Genomic DNA, 19,918 nt, shown 5'->3' on the forward strand with positions numbered 1-19,918 from the left:
AATCATTCACGGTGAATTTCATCCTTAATGTAAAAAAGCAAGAATTGTTCCATCATCTGTCAAATTCTAAATTATATAATTCCTAATTTATTATTATTATTATTAATAATATCGATAATCGAAATATTGTTTTAATGCCTTACCGCCCCTGTGAAAGTGCTTTTTGTGCAGGAATCGGTAATGACTCAATACTGTCACCTTGTGATTGCGTAGCTACAAAAAAAGTCACGACGTCATAGAAGTTATAATTTGCTATCAAGGCCTACAATCTGACACAAGTTATGCAAATATGTCAAACAGAACATATTCAGCGTCTGAGGTACTGACGTACCCGACAATATAATAGCCTGCTACATTCATATGGTCTAGATTTAGAACGACATAACCCGCAGTGGCGATGTATTGTGACTTGTTGCTTGTTTAAGACGCCCTGTTTAGGTTTCATAGTGTTTATAAACGTATATGTAATGCTAAACCAGCGGTCGCTCGAGTGTGCAGGTGTTGCACTTCTATTTAACACATCTATTGACTTAACCGAGCGACAGCTTTTAATGTTGACATTTGAATCTGTGCCTCTAAGTCAACACGGCCCTGTGTTCTCGTATACATCAACCGGACAGACAAATTATGAGTGGTTAAGCGTTCAGCAAGTTGCACGTGTTACCAATCCATCAAGCGTCTTCAAATGCTAATTAACATAACAGGGATTCAGTGAACGCGCAAGTTTCTTGTCTCTACACTCCGCTCAGGTTACATTGCAGTGTGTTTGCTAACATGTGACACACCCTCAACCAAACCAGAAACTTGGACGCGATTGGCTTGTCACACATTGGTTGTATAGCCTAAATAAATATCCTCGAACGTGTCTGAAGGCGTTTTAACCATGATGGACCTGCATTTTACTGTAATAGAAAGTAAACTATTGTATAACATGAATCCTAAACGATGCAGGCATAAAAACATAAAGCCCTCATTTCCCAACACAAGCTAATCTGCAAACAAACACAGCTTATAAATAGCCTACATATGGGAAATATATAAAAAAAAAAAGAAAAAAAAAAAAAAGGTTATTTCTGCGGAATAAAACAACCGCTTGCGTAGGATAGCCCTAGGCCTTTACGTAGGCTATAAAGATAAGTAAACAATAAACACACTCCGATTTTTTTTTCTTTTCTCCATTTGGCATTGTCATATGCGTTTAGAAGAAGGCAACAGAGAAGATCAAAGCATTCCACAAAGGGAAATTGCACCCTGGGTAGCAGTTGGGATAGCTGGCCGTAACCTTGCTAATAAATTAAGAGGGAAGAAGGGCGAGTGGCAAAGCTGCACCTGCACGGCAAACATCTTCACCACATGTGAGAAACAGACAAGACCAGACAATTAGGCCCAACCAAAATCACCCTATACCATTCTGCTTACCTTAAATGAAAATGTCATTCTAATCCCCACATTGTCATAACGTGTGCTTAAGGAATTTAAAGGGGAGGTTCACGAGGCAATAAGTAACAAATTAGTCTCGTCCCTTTACGACTAATATATTAATAATTTGTTGTTGTTGTTATTGTTTAATATATAGATAGGCCTATATTAAAAAATATAGACGAACAAAATTTCCTATTAGCTATTTATTTTTTCGCGAACGAAAACGAGGCTGTGGGAGATGTAGCCTACAGGCTGTTCAGTCGATTATTCAGCTGACGCGAAATTAAAAAGGCATCTAAAGACCCGTGTATGTACTGTACGATACACAAAAAAAAAACTTAAAACAGCATAATTCGTCGAATGGAATATAGGTCTAGGCTATATCAGTGTTTCCCAGGTCTGTAGGCACACAATCAGTGCACATTTTGGATATTTGGATATCTATTTCTGGTCTTAGAGATCAGGAAGAGTTTGAAAATGTGTAGTGTTGGTGTGCCTCCACGGAGGAACAGGGTTGGGAAACACTGATCTATCCCTCATATCCTCGTTTTTATTTGTGATGAAATGAACACGGCGCCTTTAATAAGGTGCATTATAATTATTTTACAAGTTATAATATACATTATTTTTTTTAATACCATTGTTACATGCAAGATATTGAAATACAACCAGACATTTCTTCACATCACGCAGCACATAATTGTATGCAAAGTCCAAGCACATATTTGTCGTTGATTTAGGCTAAGCTTTACTCTCCCGTGCACGTCCCGCATATGCTGCTGACTGTATAGAGCAAAGCCATCATGGACAGTAGCTGTGACATTCTTTAGTGTCAGTTGATTTTACTTTGTTTTGAGAAACATCACACATGGTAGGTCGATCGGGACAAAGAGAATTGTGTTTTGTGTAGCACTCCCGCATGCTTAGTCAATGTTTTTTTAAGTATCGCTTGTTGTGTCAACTGTCATATCACGCTCAATCTTGAAAAGTTGAAAACAGTGTTTAAATGCATCCCCGAAGGGTTGTGCAGTGTCAACAGCAACTCAGAAAGATATGAATTGGTGTAACAAGAGATCTAGTGTCTTGTTAGCAGCCAAACTCATTTGTCAGACAACCGCTTCTAATCATTACAATTATAAAAGAATTAGGCCTATGAATAGACAAATGTATTAAACATTTTAAGTAATTTTCTAATCAAAGTTTTAAGATAATTATTTAAAAATGTAAAATGAATCTTGCTAAAAAGAATAGGTATACACATCTTAAAGCAAACAAACAAAAACAAAAAACACCTGTATGGCAACGCTGTTAGGTGCATTTGAATAAAAATGAATTTTTTTTGCATTCACCAACTGTAATTTGAATATTGTCAATTAGTGGTTACTTTAGCCACTGCGAGCACATTAACGAAATATTACAACGTAACTTGCAAATACGCGTTTGCTTATAATTAAATAAACTTCATAATTCAGTTGTCCAAAAATATGCAAGTGCAATAAATGCAACTTCACCAAATATTCAAATTCCTTTATTTAAGCATCTGCCAGAGTGTCAAGTTTTTAATTAACTTATTTATTTTATTAAATACTATTTTATTAATATCACTCACTGTCGTTTCTAAGCGGTACAAATAATTTAATGTAATGGAGTTGTAAGTCTTAGCAATAAATAATACATTAATAAGCCGAGACACGTGGGGTTGAAACTATACGTGAACCCCCACTGTCTTCCGTGATTAATTGATAGTTTCCTAGAAATGTTTTATTTGTAACTTCAGCCCATTAAGAACTTAGTTTAGAGAGCGATTCGACTCCAGCCAACTGGGAAGCGCCGTTCACATGAATCCAATCGGGATGTAGTGTCACACACCGTTTCCTGATTGGCTCTCTGCGAGGGGAGCTTCCCCATTGGCTGTGCCAGATTTGCTGCGCGGATCTTAGAGTTGAAAGGCTGAGAGAGACTCTCAGCACATTTCAGTGACAGATCAGGTAGTCTAAATGTTGCTGACTGAAAAAAAATTGAAGGTGGCCTAATTTACTTTGTAACAGCTCGTCTTATCGCTTCAGCATCTCTGGGAGAGGAGAAAACTATAAAGACTGTTGGATATTCACTCATCCTTTATTGGGAAAGGTAAGTGTCTATTACAAAGGAAGTCTGAATGCTACAGAAATTACGTGAAATAAATATGCTGTAAAAAACCAGAATATGCGTTTAATTGTTGATTTATTTATTTATTAAAGTAAAATTAAAGTTACAAGCTACCTTGATTAGTTCTTTAAAATTTTCAACCACTTTGGATTTAATTGATGCAAATCTAATCTGACTCTTTAAAAACCCAAGTAGAAATGAAATTATTTGAAATAATTTATTATAGATTTAAAATAATTTACTATTTTGTCATCTTTTCTTCTGGACAGCATCTATTCACACGCGTTCTGAAAATGACGGATCTGTCGGGCACGGAGTTTGAGATCGATGTGGAGGGCCTGGAAACAGAGAGCGACGATCAGGCGGTGTTCACCGGCACCGGCGAGGACGAAGCGGGGTCCAAAGACGATGACAAACCCAGCCGCTTAAACCTCGGGTCTGGGGACCAGCGCAAACTGAGCCGCACTCCGAAATGCGCCCGTTGTAGGAACCACGGCGTAGTGTCTTGTCTTAAGGGGCACAAGAGATTCTGCCGATGGAGAGACTGCCAGTGTGCAAACTGCCTTCTGGTGGTGGAGAGGCAGCGCGTAATGGCTGCTCAAGTGGCCCTGCGGAGACAGCAAGCGACAGAGGTGAGTGCGCGCAAACTAATACATTGCTCCTGAAACACTATTTATTGTAATGAATATAAAATTGAGGAAGCAAAATTGAATGGCGAAATGTGAAACAAAACAGTGAGCAGGCAGACTTTTCTGAATGTTGTCAGTCAGATCAAAACATTACTGCATTACTACAGAAAAAAAAACGTACTTTTTAGAGCTAAATGTCATGTTTACAACAATTTTAGGACAAAAAGGGAATATCTGGGAAGCAAATACCAGTGGAAAGACGAAGTATCTATCAGCGACACATCCGTCCATCGACCATGCTGGCAAAAAGTATTTTAGAAGGTGGGTAAAAATATAAAAACAAACTGCATGTACAAATTGAGAACTCTTCCACACTTCTTATATAAAGCTCAAAATTGATCTATCACACTTTTCCCTTCTTTTTAAAACTAATTTTACCCCTCTTTTCTCCTCTTCTCTCAGCCTTTCTTGGACTTCTGTCCATTTCAAATTAATTCACTCGGTTCCTCTCTGGATATTTTCATGGTGTAAGCTTCTTTTAAATACAGCATGTTTAACTTACTAATATATATATATATATATATATATAACACCTAAAAAAAATGCGCATGATATTATTAACAAAAATAAAAAATATATATTTTATTATATATAAAACACCTTAAAAAAATCTGTGCATGATATTATTAAAAAAAATAAAATAAAAAATATCAAATGAATTCACTTGGTTCCTCTCTGGATATTTTCATGGCATAAGCTTCTTACTAATAAATTATATATATATATATATATATATATATATATATATCACATGAATAATTCAGATGCAAGCCTGTAAGTCTGTCTGAAGTTTTTCTTTAAAATTAGCATTTTTATCAGGCTCTTATGTATAGGTTTTTACCTAAGTACCAGTACATTTGATTGGGCTGAGGCTGGAATTTGGAGGGTTTGAAGTGAAAGAATTTGAAGAAAGTATAATATGTGTGGAGAGCATTTACTCAGAACCATTATCTCATTTTTGACCAAGGTGGCTTTTAGAGGCTTTTGCCATGGAAGTCTTCATATATATATATATATATATATGCATGATATTATTCATGAAAAAAACTTAAATTGAACAAAAACATGTTTTTGTTTAAAACTAATTTAGAAATACTTCACAGTAAATCAACAGAAAAAAAATGTGTCATAAATCCGGTCTGTTGTTCTATATAAATTAAACCAAATGAATCTTCTTCGTTCACAGGATATCGTCCAGTGCAAAATGACCCATATCTAGGTGCCAGTCCCGCTTTGCCCCCTCCACTGAGCGACCGCATGAGAAAGAGACGAGCCTTTGCCGACAAGGAGCTGGAGACTATCATGCTAGAACGAGAATATAAAGAACGGGAGCTTCTCGAGTCCAGCCAGTCCAGCTCTGCCTCACTCTTTCTTCCCGGCAATATGGTCCATGCTTCCGAGTATAACTCCTACAAGACAGCCTTCTCATCCTCCTCGGCCCCATCCACGGTTGAACCTTCTCCCAAAGACCTCTGTGGCTTTCTGCCTGGCTGTCTGGATCTGTCCCTGCAGTATGCTGCCACAGGTGGGACGACAGCTAACGTGGAGCTCATCTCCTCTAACGTCAGCGTAGCGACCACCTATCGCCAATACCCGCTCTCGCCGCGCTTCGTAATGTGGCCGCGGGGCAGCAGCAGTATTAGCGATGCCCTGTTATACCAGCAATGCCTCTTGAACGCCACCGCAGTCCAGAACTTGAAACCTGGAGCTGTTTGGGATCCAAAGATGATGAGCTCCACTGAGAGCCACCCGCCAGAGCACGAGGCAGCCGCGTCCAGGCTCGAGGGGTCTCGAGTGGCTCCAGAGCCCTGTGACCTCCAGCCGGGGCCCAGAGAGGCTCAGACGGGACTCGGCCAGAACGGAAGTGCCCGTTCAGCCTTCTCGCCTCCTAAGAGGGCGTATGGACAAGCTTTCCCAAATGTACCTCCACATGCAGGGAGCCATGAGCATGTGATCAACAACATGAGCAAAGACGCTGCCAAGCACACGCTGTCCATGAAACTCAACTCCTTCCATTCGCTCATACAGCAGACACTGAATGACAAGAATGCGGAGATGAATAGGCCGTACTGTAAGGAACTGCTAGAGGAAGCAGCAAAAAAGTTCAGGGAGGGTACAGCCAAAGACACAGTGGGACTCAAAAGCTCAGAGAGAGCGGGAAAGGACTTTGTAGCAAAGCCGTGGAGCAACAAGGTCACCTCAGGAGAGTCTCTGTCATTCTCAGTGGAAGCCATATTAAAAAGACCTGCGCTTTCTTTAAATCGGACATCTCAGTAAGGCTTCCTGCTAAAAAGAAAAAAAGAAGAATTTTTAAAGTAGATGCTTACTTTCTACTGATTGTATATTTATTCGCACGCATATTTGGACATTTAGAAAAAGAAATGTCAGAAAAATGATCCTAGCATTAATCTAAGCATCTGTTTTTTTTTTTTTTTTTTTTCCACACGTCTGTATATATAAAAATGTACATACCATTTAAGACATGCATGTTGTATATTATAATACATCATAATGTGCAGATTATTTAAATGTAAATGATAATTTTGCTACTTTAAATAAAATGAAATTTTTAAATATTTTAAGATGTCCCATGTTCCAACCATACTTTGTTACTGTGGTATTATTTTGACATAAAAGTAATTTGTTTATATGCAATCTAAGATTTAATCAAGGCAAACAAATCGGGGGAAAAAACAACAGTTAATTTAAAATATGCATACAAAGTTAAAAAACGATATATAAATAGAATATTTGAATGACTGATAAATTTGAGCAAACAATTGCTTGAGGTGTTCAAGCCTTTCATTTCTTTTTAATTAGATTCTGGATTGAGGCTTTTACAGAGAAACAGCAACACTTTTTTTGTCGTTACATTTTAGAGTCAATGTAAATCTGCAGCTATATAAACGTGATTCTTACTCATCTGTCTGAATTAAATTGACAATGAGCTTTTTGTGTACATTGTTAGAGAGGCAACCATTTACACTGGCCATTAAGTTTATATAGTAACTATGTGTGTTAATCTAAAAGTTTAAATGATTTTGTTTAATTATTCCACTTTATGTGCAAATATGGAGCACCTGCTCAAGACATTAATTGTCTACATGTATCACAGATGTCGCTGAAAGAAACATGAGAAGTCCATAAATTGTGAAATCCCTTTTACAATTCACTCTTTTTAACATTTAGCTTTAGCTGACGTCAGATTATGCTGTGAAGTGTGTAAATGCAGCAATTGTATTCTGAAGATGACGCATGCAGAGAATTAAAAAAATGACAGCTAAAGGAAGAAAAAGAAAGTTAACAAATTATACTTTACTACATTAAGGCATTCTATCATGTGAAATAAACCCCGAGCGTTATTTTAGTCTGCCTATTAAAATGAAATTTCCAAACTACATGTGAAATGATTGTAAATGGACCCAATAAATGTTAACAACATAAGACTGAGACATTATAGTTTAAATGCTCATTGTACAGTTCATTGGTTCAGATGGAATCATTTCTGGCTTCAAATGGAGCAGGGAATAGTCTCTTAGGAAAGCCCTCTGCACGATATCTCCTAAAACCACTGAGAAGCTAGCATGAAATTATAGATTGACTACAGCTGTTCTGTTAGTCAAATTCAGCTTTCTTAGGAAGAATGTATATCCTGGTAAGACAATCAAGAAACAAATGATCACATTATCTGTATCACTATAGAAGGTTGTTCTGTGCTCATTTTACCTGTTATCTCTTTACTTAGTTACTGTAAACATTTTCTGTAAATACCCTTGCGATGTGGAAAATGGGTCAGTAATTTTGCAACAGTAGGAGAAGCTTCTGAGTTCAAATATACTGAAGCCAGTGAGGGTCGATTGTAACAGTAGGACACTGGATCTGCTGTTGTCATCAAGACTGATGAGCCCTGTTCCCATAGTGTCAGATTTAGCACATTAGCAAAGTGCCATCACTAGCATTGCCAGCATGTTTGTTCAGTTCCTTTTACTAGATCCTTATGTCAGTCTAAGTTAACCTATCTGTTCCGAAACGGCTGCTAGCACATTTGGAACGCAATTTATATTATTTAATTGATATTTCCTTAAAGGGATAGTTCACCCAAAAATGAAAATTCTGTCATCATTTACTCACCCTCAAGTTGTTCATAACCTGTATAAACAAAGGAAGATATTTTGAAGAAAGTTTGTAACCAGGCCAATTTGGAGCACCACTGACTTCCATAGTAGGTGGAAAAAAATACTATGGAAGTCAATGGTGCCCCAGAACCGTTCAGTTTCCCACATTCTTCAAAATATCTTTCTTTATGTTCAGCAGAAGAAAGAAATGTATACAGGTCTGGAACAACTTGAGGGTGAGTAAATGATGACAGAATTTTCATTTTTGGGTGAACTATCCCTTTAAGCAGAGCTTAGGAGTAAGTATGATAATGCAATTTATGTGAAACGAGCAGTTTTGTCTTTCAGGACTAATATTTTAAAGCGATCAGATTAGCAAGAGTGAGATAGACAAAAACATCAGGCAAGACAGTTTATTATCTAAATGCAGAAAAACACCACTCACTCCAAAAAAGATCACATTTTTTATTAGTATTTTTTTGTTTTGTTTTTTAAAATAGCACTCATAAAACAAAATTTTTACTTGAGAATGTATAAGTAATCTTTTAATCATAAACCTCACTAAATATACAGTAGTTGGATTTATGCTTAAAACTAAACCAAAAACTATTTGTTAATATAGGGTTAGAAAAAAAAATCTTATCTTATTTTAAGAATGTTAAGATATTTTTTTTTACTAGAAAACAAGACAAAAGTACTAATGAAAATGTTTTGTGCAGCATCAATAAAACAATGAAAATGCACTTCTGTTCATTTGCATTGCTGCACGGTTTACACCCAAAACATTTGTCTGGCCAGAGTAAGTGAGGACAACTCAAACTGGCCAGGCCACGTCATTGTCCCACCTCGCACCTTCTTTTTCACTCGTTCCTCCCCAGGTGCAGAACAAACCCATCTCTCAATCTGTTGACTTTGTCGCCTCGGTTGCACAGCACACAGGCCGAGGCCTCGCTGCGAGACGCCGCTCATTTAACACATATTAAGTCGAAGAGCATGCGAACCTTAACACAGGGAAGTCACAAGGTTATTTTGACATGCGAAATAAATGGCGTGCTGTATATTTTGCATTGGCTTTCACCAACGCATGAACGAAAGGGGCAGGATCCCAATTTGTTACCCTCATTTCAGTACCAGCAGCTTTTGTGTGGAATTCCTGCAAGGCAACATGTAATATAATAAGAAATGTGTAGCGCAGAAGCTTTTGTCAAATTTGCGGCTCTTAATTACCACGTTTGCTAAGCTGACAGCTGATGAAGTTAATGCGGGTAGTTGAAGTTGTGTCTGCTCACACACTCGCACACAAACTACCATCATCCTCTGTGTTTCCATGGCGGAACCTTGTCGGGCAGGTTTATAACATTAACACCTGTGGGATGTTTTTCTTTTCTCCTTCCTTTCACTTACCCCTCTCTGTCAGCGTTGCAACACATGAACAAACAACTCTTTCTTTTACAACATTCACTGTATTCTCCACTAAATAACAGCTGAGTATATCAAGAGGTTTTCCCTAAACAAACAATGCTGAGAATGCCACCTCCTCCCTTTCATGACAGGTTCATAAAGTAATCAGCCAAAGTGACAAGTCAGGGAGCGTGTGAATTGTGAAGCGGAGTACAAATGAATATCACTTTCAGATGTTCATATCGAAGCCAAGCCATGTTGCGCTTGTGGTATTTATTCAAAGGTATTATTTACATGGATCCAAACAATAGTACAGTCCTGACCTCCTCGCTGTGCTCCTGATTTTAAGCTCTCGTTTTTCGTCGTAGTTTGTTCGCAACATTTCCAAGACATTCAAGTAGATAAGCAAATCGCCTCAAGTTCAATGCAAATGCTTGTAAATCTGAATGTTTGTAAAGCGCTGCCTGTAACAACATTTCGTCTTGATCCGTCCTGGTTGGCCTTGGCATGTATGTCCGTTGCATGTTTTTGTATCGCTCATTCGACTGTTATTGTTGAGGGGCATTTTGCGTCATTTTAGCCGGAGTGTTTTGTGTGTACAAGAGCAGCAAACTATCTTCTGTATCCAGCAATGCATGGTCTTAATTTGCGATTCTGAAAGGAACATGGAAATTGTATGGAAATCCTTGGAGAGGGATGTCAGATTTTACTGCAAAAGTCATTTTCAAAGATCTTCGCTTAGGCTCATTTACAGTGTCCTAGCATGAGAGCTGAGGAATGATGCCATGCTAAATCCAGAGACGACAACATTGCTAATCGAAAATAAACTTTGACCTGTTCTAATGTGCTGTTTAGTCTAATAAAAGCTTGTTTTGCTGATTTGTTGCATATAATTGAAACAGAAAGATACAGTATCGTTCATACGTTTGGGATCAGTACGTTTTTTTTTAAGGAAATTATTATTTTTATTCAGCAAGAACACATTAAAGTGATCAAAAGTGACTGCAAAGTCACTTTTTATTGTTACAAAAGGTCTATTTCAAATAAATGCTGTTCTTTTGAACTTTTTATTCGTCAAAGAACCCTGAAAAAATTTTTTATAAAAAGAAGAAAAGAGGATTAGTTCACTTCTGAATGAAAATTTCCTTATAATTTACTCACCTCCATGTCATCTAAGATGTTCATGTCTTTCTTTCTTCAGTTGAAAAGAAATTAAGGTTTTTGAGGAAAACATTCCAGGATTTTTCTCCTTCTAGTGGACTTCAGTGAGGTTCAACGGGTTGAAGGTCCAAATTGCAGTTTCAACACACTATACACGATCCCAGACGAGGAATAAGGGTCTTATCTAGTAAAACGATGTCATTTTCTAAAAAAAAAAAAAAATAATAAAAATGTATATACTTTTTAACCACAAATGCTCGTCTTGCACTGCACTGCGATCCACACGCATGACGTAATCACGTTACAAAGGTCACACGTGACGTAGGCGGAAGTAACGATCCAGTGTCTACAAAGCGAACGTGCAAAGATTAAGCTAAACACCCTTTAAAAAAAAAGGTAAAACAACGATATCGGACGATTTTGAAGTTGGAGGAGAAAATTAGATGAAGTTTTTCGCCCTACCGCGGTACTTCCTTTCCAAAGTGATTATATAATGTGTGGCACATCGCAAAGCAGTGCAAGATGAGCATTTGTGGTTAAAAAGTATATACATTTAGGTCTTAGAATGTAAAAGATGTTAAATTTGTAATCTATTTTCTTGTAATAATATTTTCTCTAATAAAAAGTTTGAACATAAAAAGTACATTTTTTTAATACATTTTTTTTTTTTTTTTTTTAGAAAATGACCAATCGTTTCGCTAGAAGACCTCGTCTGGGATCGCATAGCGCTTTGAAGCTGCACTGAAACTGTAATTTGGACCTTCAACCCACTGAACCCCACTGAAGTCCACTATATGGAGAAAAATCCTGGAATGTTTTCCTCAAAAACCTTAATTTCTTTTCGACTGAAGAAAGTAAGTCATGAACATCTTGGATGACATGGGGGTGAGTAAATTATCAGGAAATTTTCATTCAGAAGTGAACTAATCCTTTAAGCAGCACAACTGTTCTCAACATTGATAATAATGTTTCTTGAGCAGCAAATCAGCATATTAGAATGATTTCTGAAGGATCATGTGACACTGAAGACTGGAGTAATGATGCTGAAAATTCAGCTTTGACATCACAGGAATAAATTACAAATAATATAAAACATAATATATAAAAAAAAAAAAAAAAACAGAAAATAATTCTTTTATATTATTTCAATATAATATAATTAATATAATTTTTAAATGGCAGATTTTGACCTCCACTCCCCAACGCACACATCCTGAATATATATTTACATTTAATTCAACCCTTTCTCAAACACACTGTCAACCATTCAATGAGGAAACATTAAAAAGTCGTTAACAAGCTAGTAGAGGGGGCTCAGCTCCCACGGGGGCCGCGGTAGCTTCGCTGAAGAAGTTATCACCCATTATTGGAGTCCAATGACAAAACACAGCTCTGTTTTCCCAGAGAGCACGCTGTTGGCTTCCCATCGCTGTCCACAAACCCTCAGCTTGGGGTTAAGAGTCCGGCCCCTGAGGCTACTTGACATCTGCCCTGGCCGTGGCTCTCTGATTCCTCCTCTCTGTGCATTCTTGGGGTAATGCCTGCTGGGAGAGAGGTCTCACTTCCCTCGTGCAAGCAGGCCGAACAAAGTCTCGCTGAAAGATCAGGCGAAGGGGAAGAGATTACATGTCAGGTTAAGAGTGGGTGAGAAGCAAACACGGGAGCCCCTGATGAGAGCGTGAAGAGGCTCTGAGGGAGGAATGTACACAAGGGATTGTGTTTGGGTTTATTTTGGGGTGGTTATTGTTCAGTGGCAACGAGCGGTGAAATAGGGGGTGTGAAACATGAAAATGGTTATATATGGAAAGACGGCTAATTTAGCCTGTAGAGTAGACCATTGCTTTTTCTTTCTTAGAATTTTATTTTATTTTTTTAAATATATAAATAAAACGCATTATCGACGTCATAAATATATTTTGTAAAGCTGATCTGTGTGAAAAAAAAAAAAAAAATTCAAAAATAATATTGCACATCCACATCATAATCATATTTTTGTCAAGCTTATCTGTGTGACAAACAATAGAAAATATTACTTTATACTTTATTTTATTTGGATAGCAGGATTCTCTTTTCTGCAATCCGAAAAAAACATCACTCTCACTTTCACTTCAAACAATAGGAGGCTGTAAAACATAATATCCATCGCTGGCCTCGCTAGCACATTTACACAGCATCAGCGTCAGTGTGGGTAGCATGCTAGCCTGGCAAGACGGTGGCTAGTTCTTGCCATAGTGGCAGGATATCCAGCGGAGGACTGACAGGAACACTTTTTACAAGAAAGTCAGTGAATGACTCCTTTTGTGTGATTCACTATTCAAAGGAGTCATGATTACATTTTGAAAGTCATTAAAGCAGGTTCCTCATGCAAAGCTTGACAAAGAAACTTGTTTGGACACACACCACAAACTTAACCTTGCTGGAGGGTAAAGACTGAGTCGTTGCTACTCTGACACTTAGACTCTATTTAGCCAACAATATGTGTGCTAATCTCTCTGTTGCCATGTAAACACAGATTGTTTCCTGCACAATGTTGTGCAATAAAACTGGTTCATACCTTTGATCCGCTCTGAACATTAGGGACATGATGTCCAAATACCAGCCAGCAGGGGATCTTATGACGATCCAAACATCTGCAGGCTATTTGACACAACAGGCGCAGACTGACCACTATACCACTTTTTTCAGTTTTTGGCCACAATCAGCATGGGCTGACCACTACAATAGCTGATTTGAATTGATTTGAATAACTCATTATCGCTAATGTGGTTTGGGCTTCTGTTGTATATGAAAGCAAAACAGGGAATTATCTGCACTGTTCTTTAGAGTTAAAGTCATTTTTAGAGGATTAAATTCATTTTCCTGTTAAATGATGTTCTGTGAACTAGCTTGAACTACACTACATTCAAAAGTCCGGGGTGGGTATAAGATTTTTAATGTTTTTTAAAGAGTCTCTACATTTATTACATTAATAATACAGTAATATAATGAAATATTATTACAATTTAAAAGAACTTTTTTTAAAAATGTAAATTATTCCTGTGATGACAGCTGGATTTTCAGCATCATTACTTCAGTGTCACATGATCCTTATGCTGGTTTGCTGCTCAAGAAACATTTCTTATTATTATTATTAATGTTGAAAACAGTTGTGCTGGTTAATATTTTTGCGGAAACCGTAATACTTTTTGTTTTGTTTTTTAGGATTATTCAATTAATTTATTTGATTTAGAATGTTTTTGTAACAACGTAAAAGTCTTTACTGTCAATTTTGACCAATTTAATGCATCCTTACATTAAATTAAATCTTACTGACCCTAAACATTTGAATAGTAGTGAAAATATTATACGTATATTAAACTTACACTTATAAATTATACAATAAAAGCTTATAAATTATACAATACCAGCAACTGCACAACAGCATAAACAAAACAGGTATATAATGGTACAGTTAAAATAATTTAATCAATCAATTAGAAATCATGATAAAAGTAGTCAAACAAAGCAATTGTATGATATGTGTGGCTTTCAAAGACTTGGGATATAGTGCATAATTAAAATAGATTTCATTACTATTACTATTGTAACTACTCAAGACTAGCACAAGATAGCTGTAAGTAGAGCAAATACTGGCATCCTGCATCATCTCAAAAATTCTCCAACACCATCAAATGAAGTTCCTTTGGGTCCACCTGTTTCTTTTAAGAATACATATCAACAGTAAATATCCTGATTTGTGTGCTGTGTCTAATTCTCTTACTGAAGGCCTCTGCATGACACAGAACTTAGGTGTGATGACCTGTCACATCACAGATACACAGATTTAGATTTAAGACTCAGACCTGCCTTACAGGGGAAAGACTACACAGAAGAGCCTGTTACTAAACCGATCCATACCATATCTGACATTGAGGAAGAACTGTGAACTTCTCATGTTTCCCCCTCTATCCAGGTGGCATTTCCTCCAGCATGATCCTCTGCCAGCCTCTCCCTCCCCCACTCCATCATATGGCAACGGACTAGACTGGACGTTACTGAGGTTACCTGAGATGGGCTTCTCTGAAACAGTGGGCTCTCAAATCCAGTCTGTACTAACATTCATTTATACATTCATTTAAAATTGTTGTAATACAATAAAACAGTAATGTCAAGAGTTTAAGAAAATTTAATTTGGCAGTTTGATACACGCTCCGAACCACTGATTCGAAACAAACGATTTGTAAAGCTTCGAAGCTTCATGAAGCAGTGTTTTGAAATCGCCCATCACTAGATATTGTTGAATAAAGTCGTTATTTTGTTTTTTTGGCACCCGAAAAGTATTCTCGTCGCTTCATACCATTAAGGTTGAACCACTGTAGTCACATGAACTGTTTTAAATTTGTCTTTAGTAGCTTTCTGGGCATCTGAAAGTGTTAATTGTTTTCCTGGCTATGCAGGCATCACTGAGCCATCGGATTTTATCAAAAATATCTTAATTTGTGTTACGAAGATGAACAAAGGTCTTACGGGTGTGTAATGACATGAGGATGAGTAAGAATTTTTATTTTTGGGTGAACTAACCCTTTAATGGAGTTACTGATTTAGTGTATAACAATAATTTTCAAATGAATCATGAAACATTGCCAAAAGCCCTTTAATAATACATTTACACATTTCAATGCCAATGGACAAGATCTCCAAAGTTGTAGGTATTCATTTCTGGAGCGCACAACAATAAAAAGACATACTTGACTCCACCTTTAAATTTCACAAGATGTGTTGTCTTTTACACAGCAACATGAAAGACTTGAGTGGGAACCTGAGAGAGCAAGGGTGATGCCCCTCATGTCAGTTTGGACACTGAAGTCATCAGATATATCTCCTGAAACCTGGCTCTTGAAACAAAGCTACATACCTTTACTTTGATGTGTAGGACTGAGATAAAAGCTGTCCTCTCGCTGTCCTCACTGTGGAAGTGTTACAACCTCAGAAATATAACACGTCATGCACATCCACATCATAATCATATTTTTTTTGTCAAGCTGATCTGTTATATATATATAAAACAATGTTTTAATTTAACATAACAATTAATTTTCTAACACTTTTAAACTACTTTCTTAGTGTAACACCTTTAAAATTTAAATAAGTATTTTAACCAGACCATTTTTAAAAGTGTTAATATACTGATAATATTTTCATACCTCTGTACACGCACAATATATTTCCAGACAACAAAAATTAAGGGACACAGGGTTACCAGAGGCTGATACAAAATACGATCAATCACATAGGGACGTCTATATTTCTTGGTGCTGTCACTTTAAGATTGGTTTGAATGTGTGGTAGCAAATGATTTATGTCTTAGAGCTCATTATAGAAAATCGAAGAGTCTTAAAATACGCTCACCTGCAAAACAGCTCTTGGAGCATGGCTATCATTTGATCAAAGGCCTTCTGCTGAAATCTATGAGAAAAACCCTCATGTTTTCTTAGAGGGAAAAAATTATATCACCCCTGTAAAAAATGATCTTTGCGCAGTACTTCTTACTGAACAACTGAAAGATCATATGTTAAGACATTACCATTACTGACGCTACATATTTGCACTTAGTGTTTAGTTCAAAGACGATAATATGATAATTATGTATTTAAGTATATTGTAAAAGTATTTTTCTATTCAGAAATCCATTAAGGAGGCCCTTTTGAGAGGCAGGGGGGGGCAACATGTGCAGCTCAGCTGCTAGCAGCAGCCAAATGCAAGACTTCCTGCACACATTACAGTAACAGAGTGAAAGATTTATATCCGCTGCACCAAATATGACCCTATGAGGCAACGTTCAAAACCATCATTATTAGTCCCACACCCACAAGTTATATGCTTAAACAGCACATACATGTTTATCATTATAATTACTGTACTTTACAATTACTTAATCTTAGGAAATTGTATGTATCAACCCATATACAATACATCCCTCCTGTTTGCTCTGTTGCAATTTGCTGTCACTTGAGTCATGGCAGTGATTAGGAAAAGGATTAGGGTGTGTTCAAGCTTTAAATCCACACAAACTAATTGGATTCAAATGAGTTCTCTTTGCCAATGGCAGTAAAACAATCTGTCATATAGCTTATAATAGAAACATCCAGCAAACTAATTCACAGCTTTAAGTGCTGTTGATTCTTGAAGGAAATGGGGTGGATCACTCTGTCTGATGAGAGCATGGAGGTGAATAAAAGACAGCAATGGCCAAATGCCAGCTTCACCTGGTCACTCATTCTTCACTGCATGCATGTTTCTGTTTCTGTCTTAAAGGGACAGTTCAGCAAAATAAAAAACAAATTTGAAAAATTTAAAAAGAAAATCAAAATTCATGTTGTAAACTTTTTTTCAAACTTTAAGTATGAAACACAAAAGGAGATATTTAGCAGAGTTGTTTTAGCTTTTTTCCACTAGTTTTTTTCCCCCATCCACTTTCATTGTACAGCTTAAATGAAATGCAGTTTGGACATTCTGCTAAATATCTCCTTTTGCACACTATAGTCTTACAAGGTTGGAGCAATATGCAGGTGTGTAAATGATGACAGATTTTTTTCTTTCTTTTTTTTTTTATTTAAAAAAAATTAACCTCTGCTGGCCTTGATGCAGGCTTTACTTTACATTTATAATGATATTTTTGTTAAGCTAGATCTGTGTGAAAAAAAAAAAAAGGCTAGCTTACTAATGTAACCCCCGTTCCCTGAAGGAGGACAAATGACTGACGAATTGGGAACTCACCTTTGAGTGGTAACAAAACAAGCCAATGGACATTGGTGAGTGAGATCTGCATTGCGAACCACTCCCCATTTACACGGGTGTAAAGGCAGCATGCAGATACTCATACATTAAGTTTTACGCTAAGGAGCCGATACGGTGTCCCAGCCGTTCAGCGGTGGGGATTGTGACAACGGGATGCTAGGGTGGAGCCATTACCAAGCAGAGATGGCAGAGTGGGCTTTGCCAAGGGAATGACGCGGCTTCCCGACAGGGAAGCTACACTGTGGAAGAATACACCTCTGGGATCACCTGTAGGGGAATCACAACACATGGGCACCTAGCACAGAGGCTAACTTATTGGGCATACACATGAGTGCTAGACCTAGCGCCAGATGCCTCCGCTGCGTCTGTCTGCCGAAGGGCGCTGGAGGAACTACATCCAGGTTTTGCCAGGTAATGAAATCATCTGGGGAGCAAGACAGGTGCTTGTATTCCTTCCTTAGAGGGTAATAGAGCTGTAAGTGAGACACAGAGAGAGTCCCCTCACCTACTAGCTACTTGTAGCCAGTATAGGAAACAGGCTCTACACGGAGATTGTAAAACCTCACAAACATTAGATGTTGCCCAGGCTACAGTTCTAGAAATGTCTGCCAGCAAGGCTCTGTGTGCCAACGCCCAGGAGGAGGCAACACTCTGAGCGGAGTGAACTCTCACCCCAAGGGGGCACGGCTTGCCTTGGGTCTGGTATGCCAAGACTATGGCTTCCACTATCCAGTGGGACAACCTCTACTTAGAAACAGCCTTTCCCTTCTGCTGACCTCCATATCAGACAAAGAGCTGGTCTGAAGTCCTGTGGTGGCACTGGCAGAACAGAAATAAACTCTTTTGCATATAGTGTGCAATTGTTTTGTTACTACTCAAAGGTGATTGGGCTCTCAGGTGAGATCCCAATTCCTCAGTCACTGACGTAAAGTTGAACGTGACTGGCTAATAGGGATTTATATATATATATATTTACAACTTGCTAAATATTTCCTTTTGTGAATAAAAATAATAGAATGAACATTTAAACATTTATTCAAAAGGATAACTGTCAGACTATTGAAGAAGAAAAGTAGTGCTCTTTAGTGTTCTGACAATGATCCTTTAAAAAAATGTTTTATATATTATATATATTATATATCTAAAATTGTATTGACTTAAAATCTTTCTTGAATCCAGTCCAACATTGCCATCTTCATACTAAATGCAGAAGCTTGGCAGTGTCCCAGCAGAACGGGGGGATGGACAGCTGTGGTAGTAATGAATGACAACAGAGATGATTGCAGCCTCCATGCAGCGGACACCCTGTCAGCCATGCTTGAGGTGATGGGTCTGTCTGCAGAGGTGATGGAAAAGCCAGACCACTAGAGCAGCCTTTTACGGTTTCTTCCTCAGTGGAAAATCCTCATTTCCACCGAACACGTTGGTGTCTCAGGCACTGAGTGACCAGGGAAAGCGTATATAGGGCTATACCATGACATGTGTAAGAGGATATTGGTGCATTTGAAGTTTTAAAAGCTTCTGCCTGAAAGATTTAGTAGGAAGAGAGAAAGGGGGAATTGTATATGACACCTCTTATAAATTGGAATCAATTTTTCAAAGGAAATAATAAAATCTTTTAACCCCTCCTGCCCAGTGCATGCTGATAGGCTCCTTTTAGGCTTGACAATCGACATTTTTTACAATTACTGCTAAGTATTCACTTCCAGGCTCGTACCTTCCATGGCTGCTCTTACAGACCAAGCGAACTGTTTAATGGTCCAATTCAACCATTTTTATGTCTCTGCAGAAAATATGGGCTATTATTTTGGAGGAAACTCACCATCTATATAGGACCACAGAGGATGACAAAGCATCGATTTGGTTTTAAATTGACGAACTGATGGGAAAAGCAAAGTGCATATAATAGCCTGTGTGACTTAAAAAGGCACCACATGTTGAAAAAGGAAAAAAAGAATACTGTTCTGGTGTGTCATGCTTGACTGCGCTGGCTTGTAACAAACCTGACCCAGTTGAGCTATTGGTGACGCAAGACAGATGCAATGACTTGTTCGCAACGACTCGTCTGAAAGTTCCCTGCTTTCATCAGGACTCAAACAGGCTTGCCAAAGCTATTGGATATACTTATATCACTTTCGGGAAAAGAAGTCTATTTCAGCTCATCAACATTAGTGACTTCAACTAAAGGTTAAAGGTCAGGGTGAA

General features: G+C 37.7%; 2 protein-coding genes and 1 long non-coding RNA gene across 4 annotated transcripts in view; 2 read left to right on the top strand and 1 right to left on the bottom strand.

The window, feature by feature from the left end:
- Positions 1 to 14,974, top strand: part of dmrt1 (doublesex and mab-3 related transcription factor 1) — a 64,139-nt gene extending 49,165 nt beyond the window's left edge. Inside the window, exon 5 of the mRNA XM_048189087.1 lies at positions 14,889 to 14,974. Within this exon, the coding sequence (XP_048045044.1) occupies positions 14,889 to 14,959 (71 nt within the window). The 3' untranslated portion in view covers positions 14,960 to 14,974. The remainder of the gene's footprint in view (positions 1 to 14,888) is intronic.
- On the top strand, positions 161 to 6,841 carry dmrt2a (doublesex and mab-3 related transcription factor 2a). Of its 2 annotated transcripts, XM_048189083.1 has the most exons (4): positions 161 to 3,552; positions 3,840 to 4,202; positions 4,418 to 4,520; positions 5,446 to 6,841. In XM_048189083.1, exons 2-4 carry the CDS (start codon positions 3,864 to 3,866, stop codon positions 6,534 to 6,536), a joined length of 1,533 nt encoding a protein of 510 aa, XP_048045040.1. In that variant the 5' UTR covers positions 161 to 3,552; positions 3,840 to 3,863; the 3' UTR covers positions 6,537 to 6,841. The 2 variants fall into 2 exon arrangements, with proteins under 2 accessions (XP_048045040.1, XP_048045041.1); XM_048189084.1 differs by lacking the exon at positions 161 to 3,552 and having other exon boundaries at positions 3,826 to 4,202.
- The window catches only part of LOC125267443, a 58,833-nt gene continuing 50,961 nt past the window's right edge, over positions 12,047 to 19,918 (bottom strand). Inside the window, exon 3 of the long non-coding RNA XR_007184672.1 lies at positions 12,047 to 12,531. This is a non-coding gene — a long non-coding RNA (uncharacterized LOC125267443). The remainder of the gene's footprint in view (positions 12,532 to 19,918) is intronic.

This window comes from Megalobrama amblycephala, linkage group LG4, assembly GCF_018812025.1.
Source record: "Megalobrama amblycephala isolate DHTTF-2021 linkage group LG4, ASM1881202v1, whole genome shotgun sequence".
In the NCBI taxonomy this organism is placed as follows: domain Eukaryota; kingdom Metazoa; phylum Chordata; class Actinopteri; order Cypriniformes; family Xenocyprididae; genus Megalobrama; species Megalobrama amblycephala.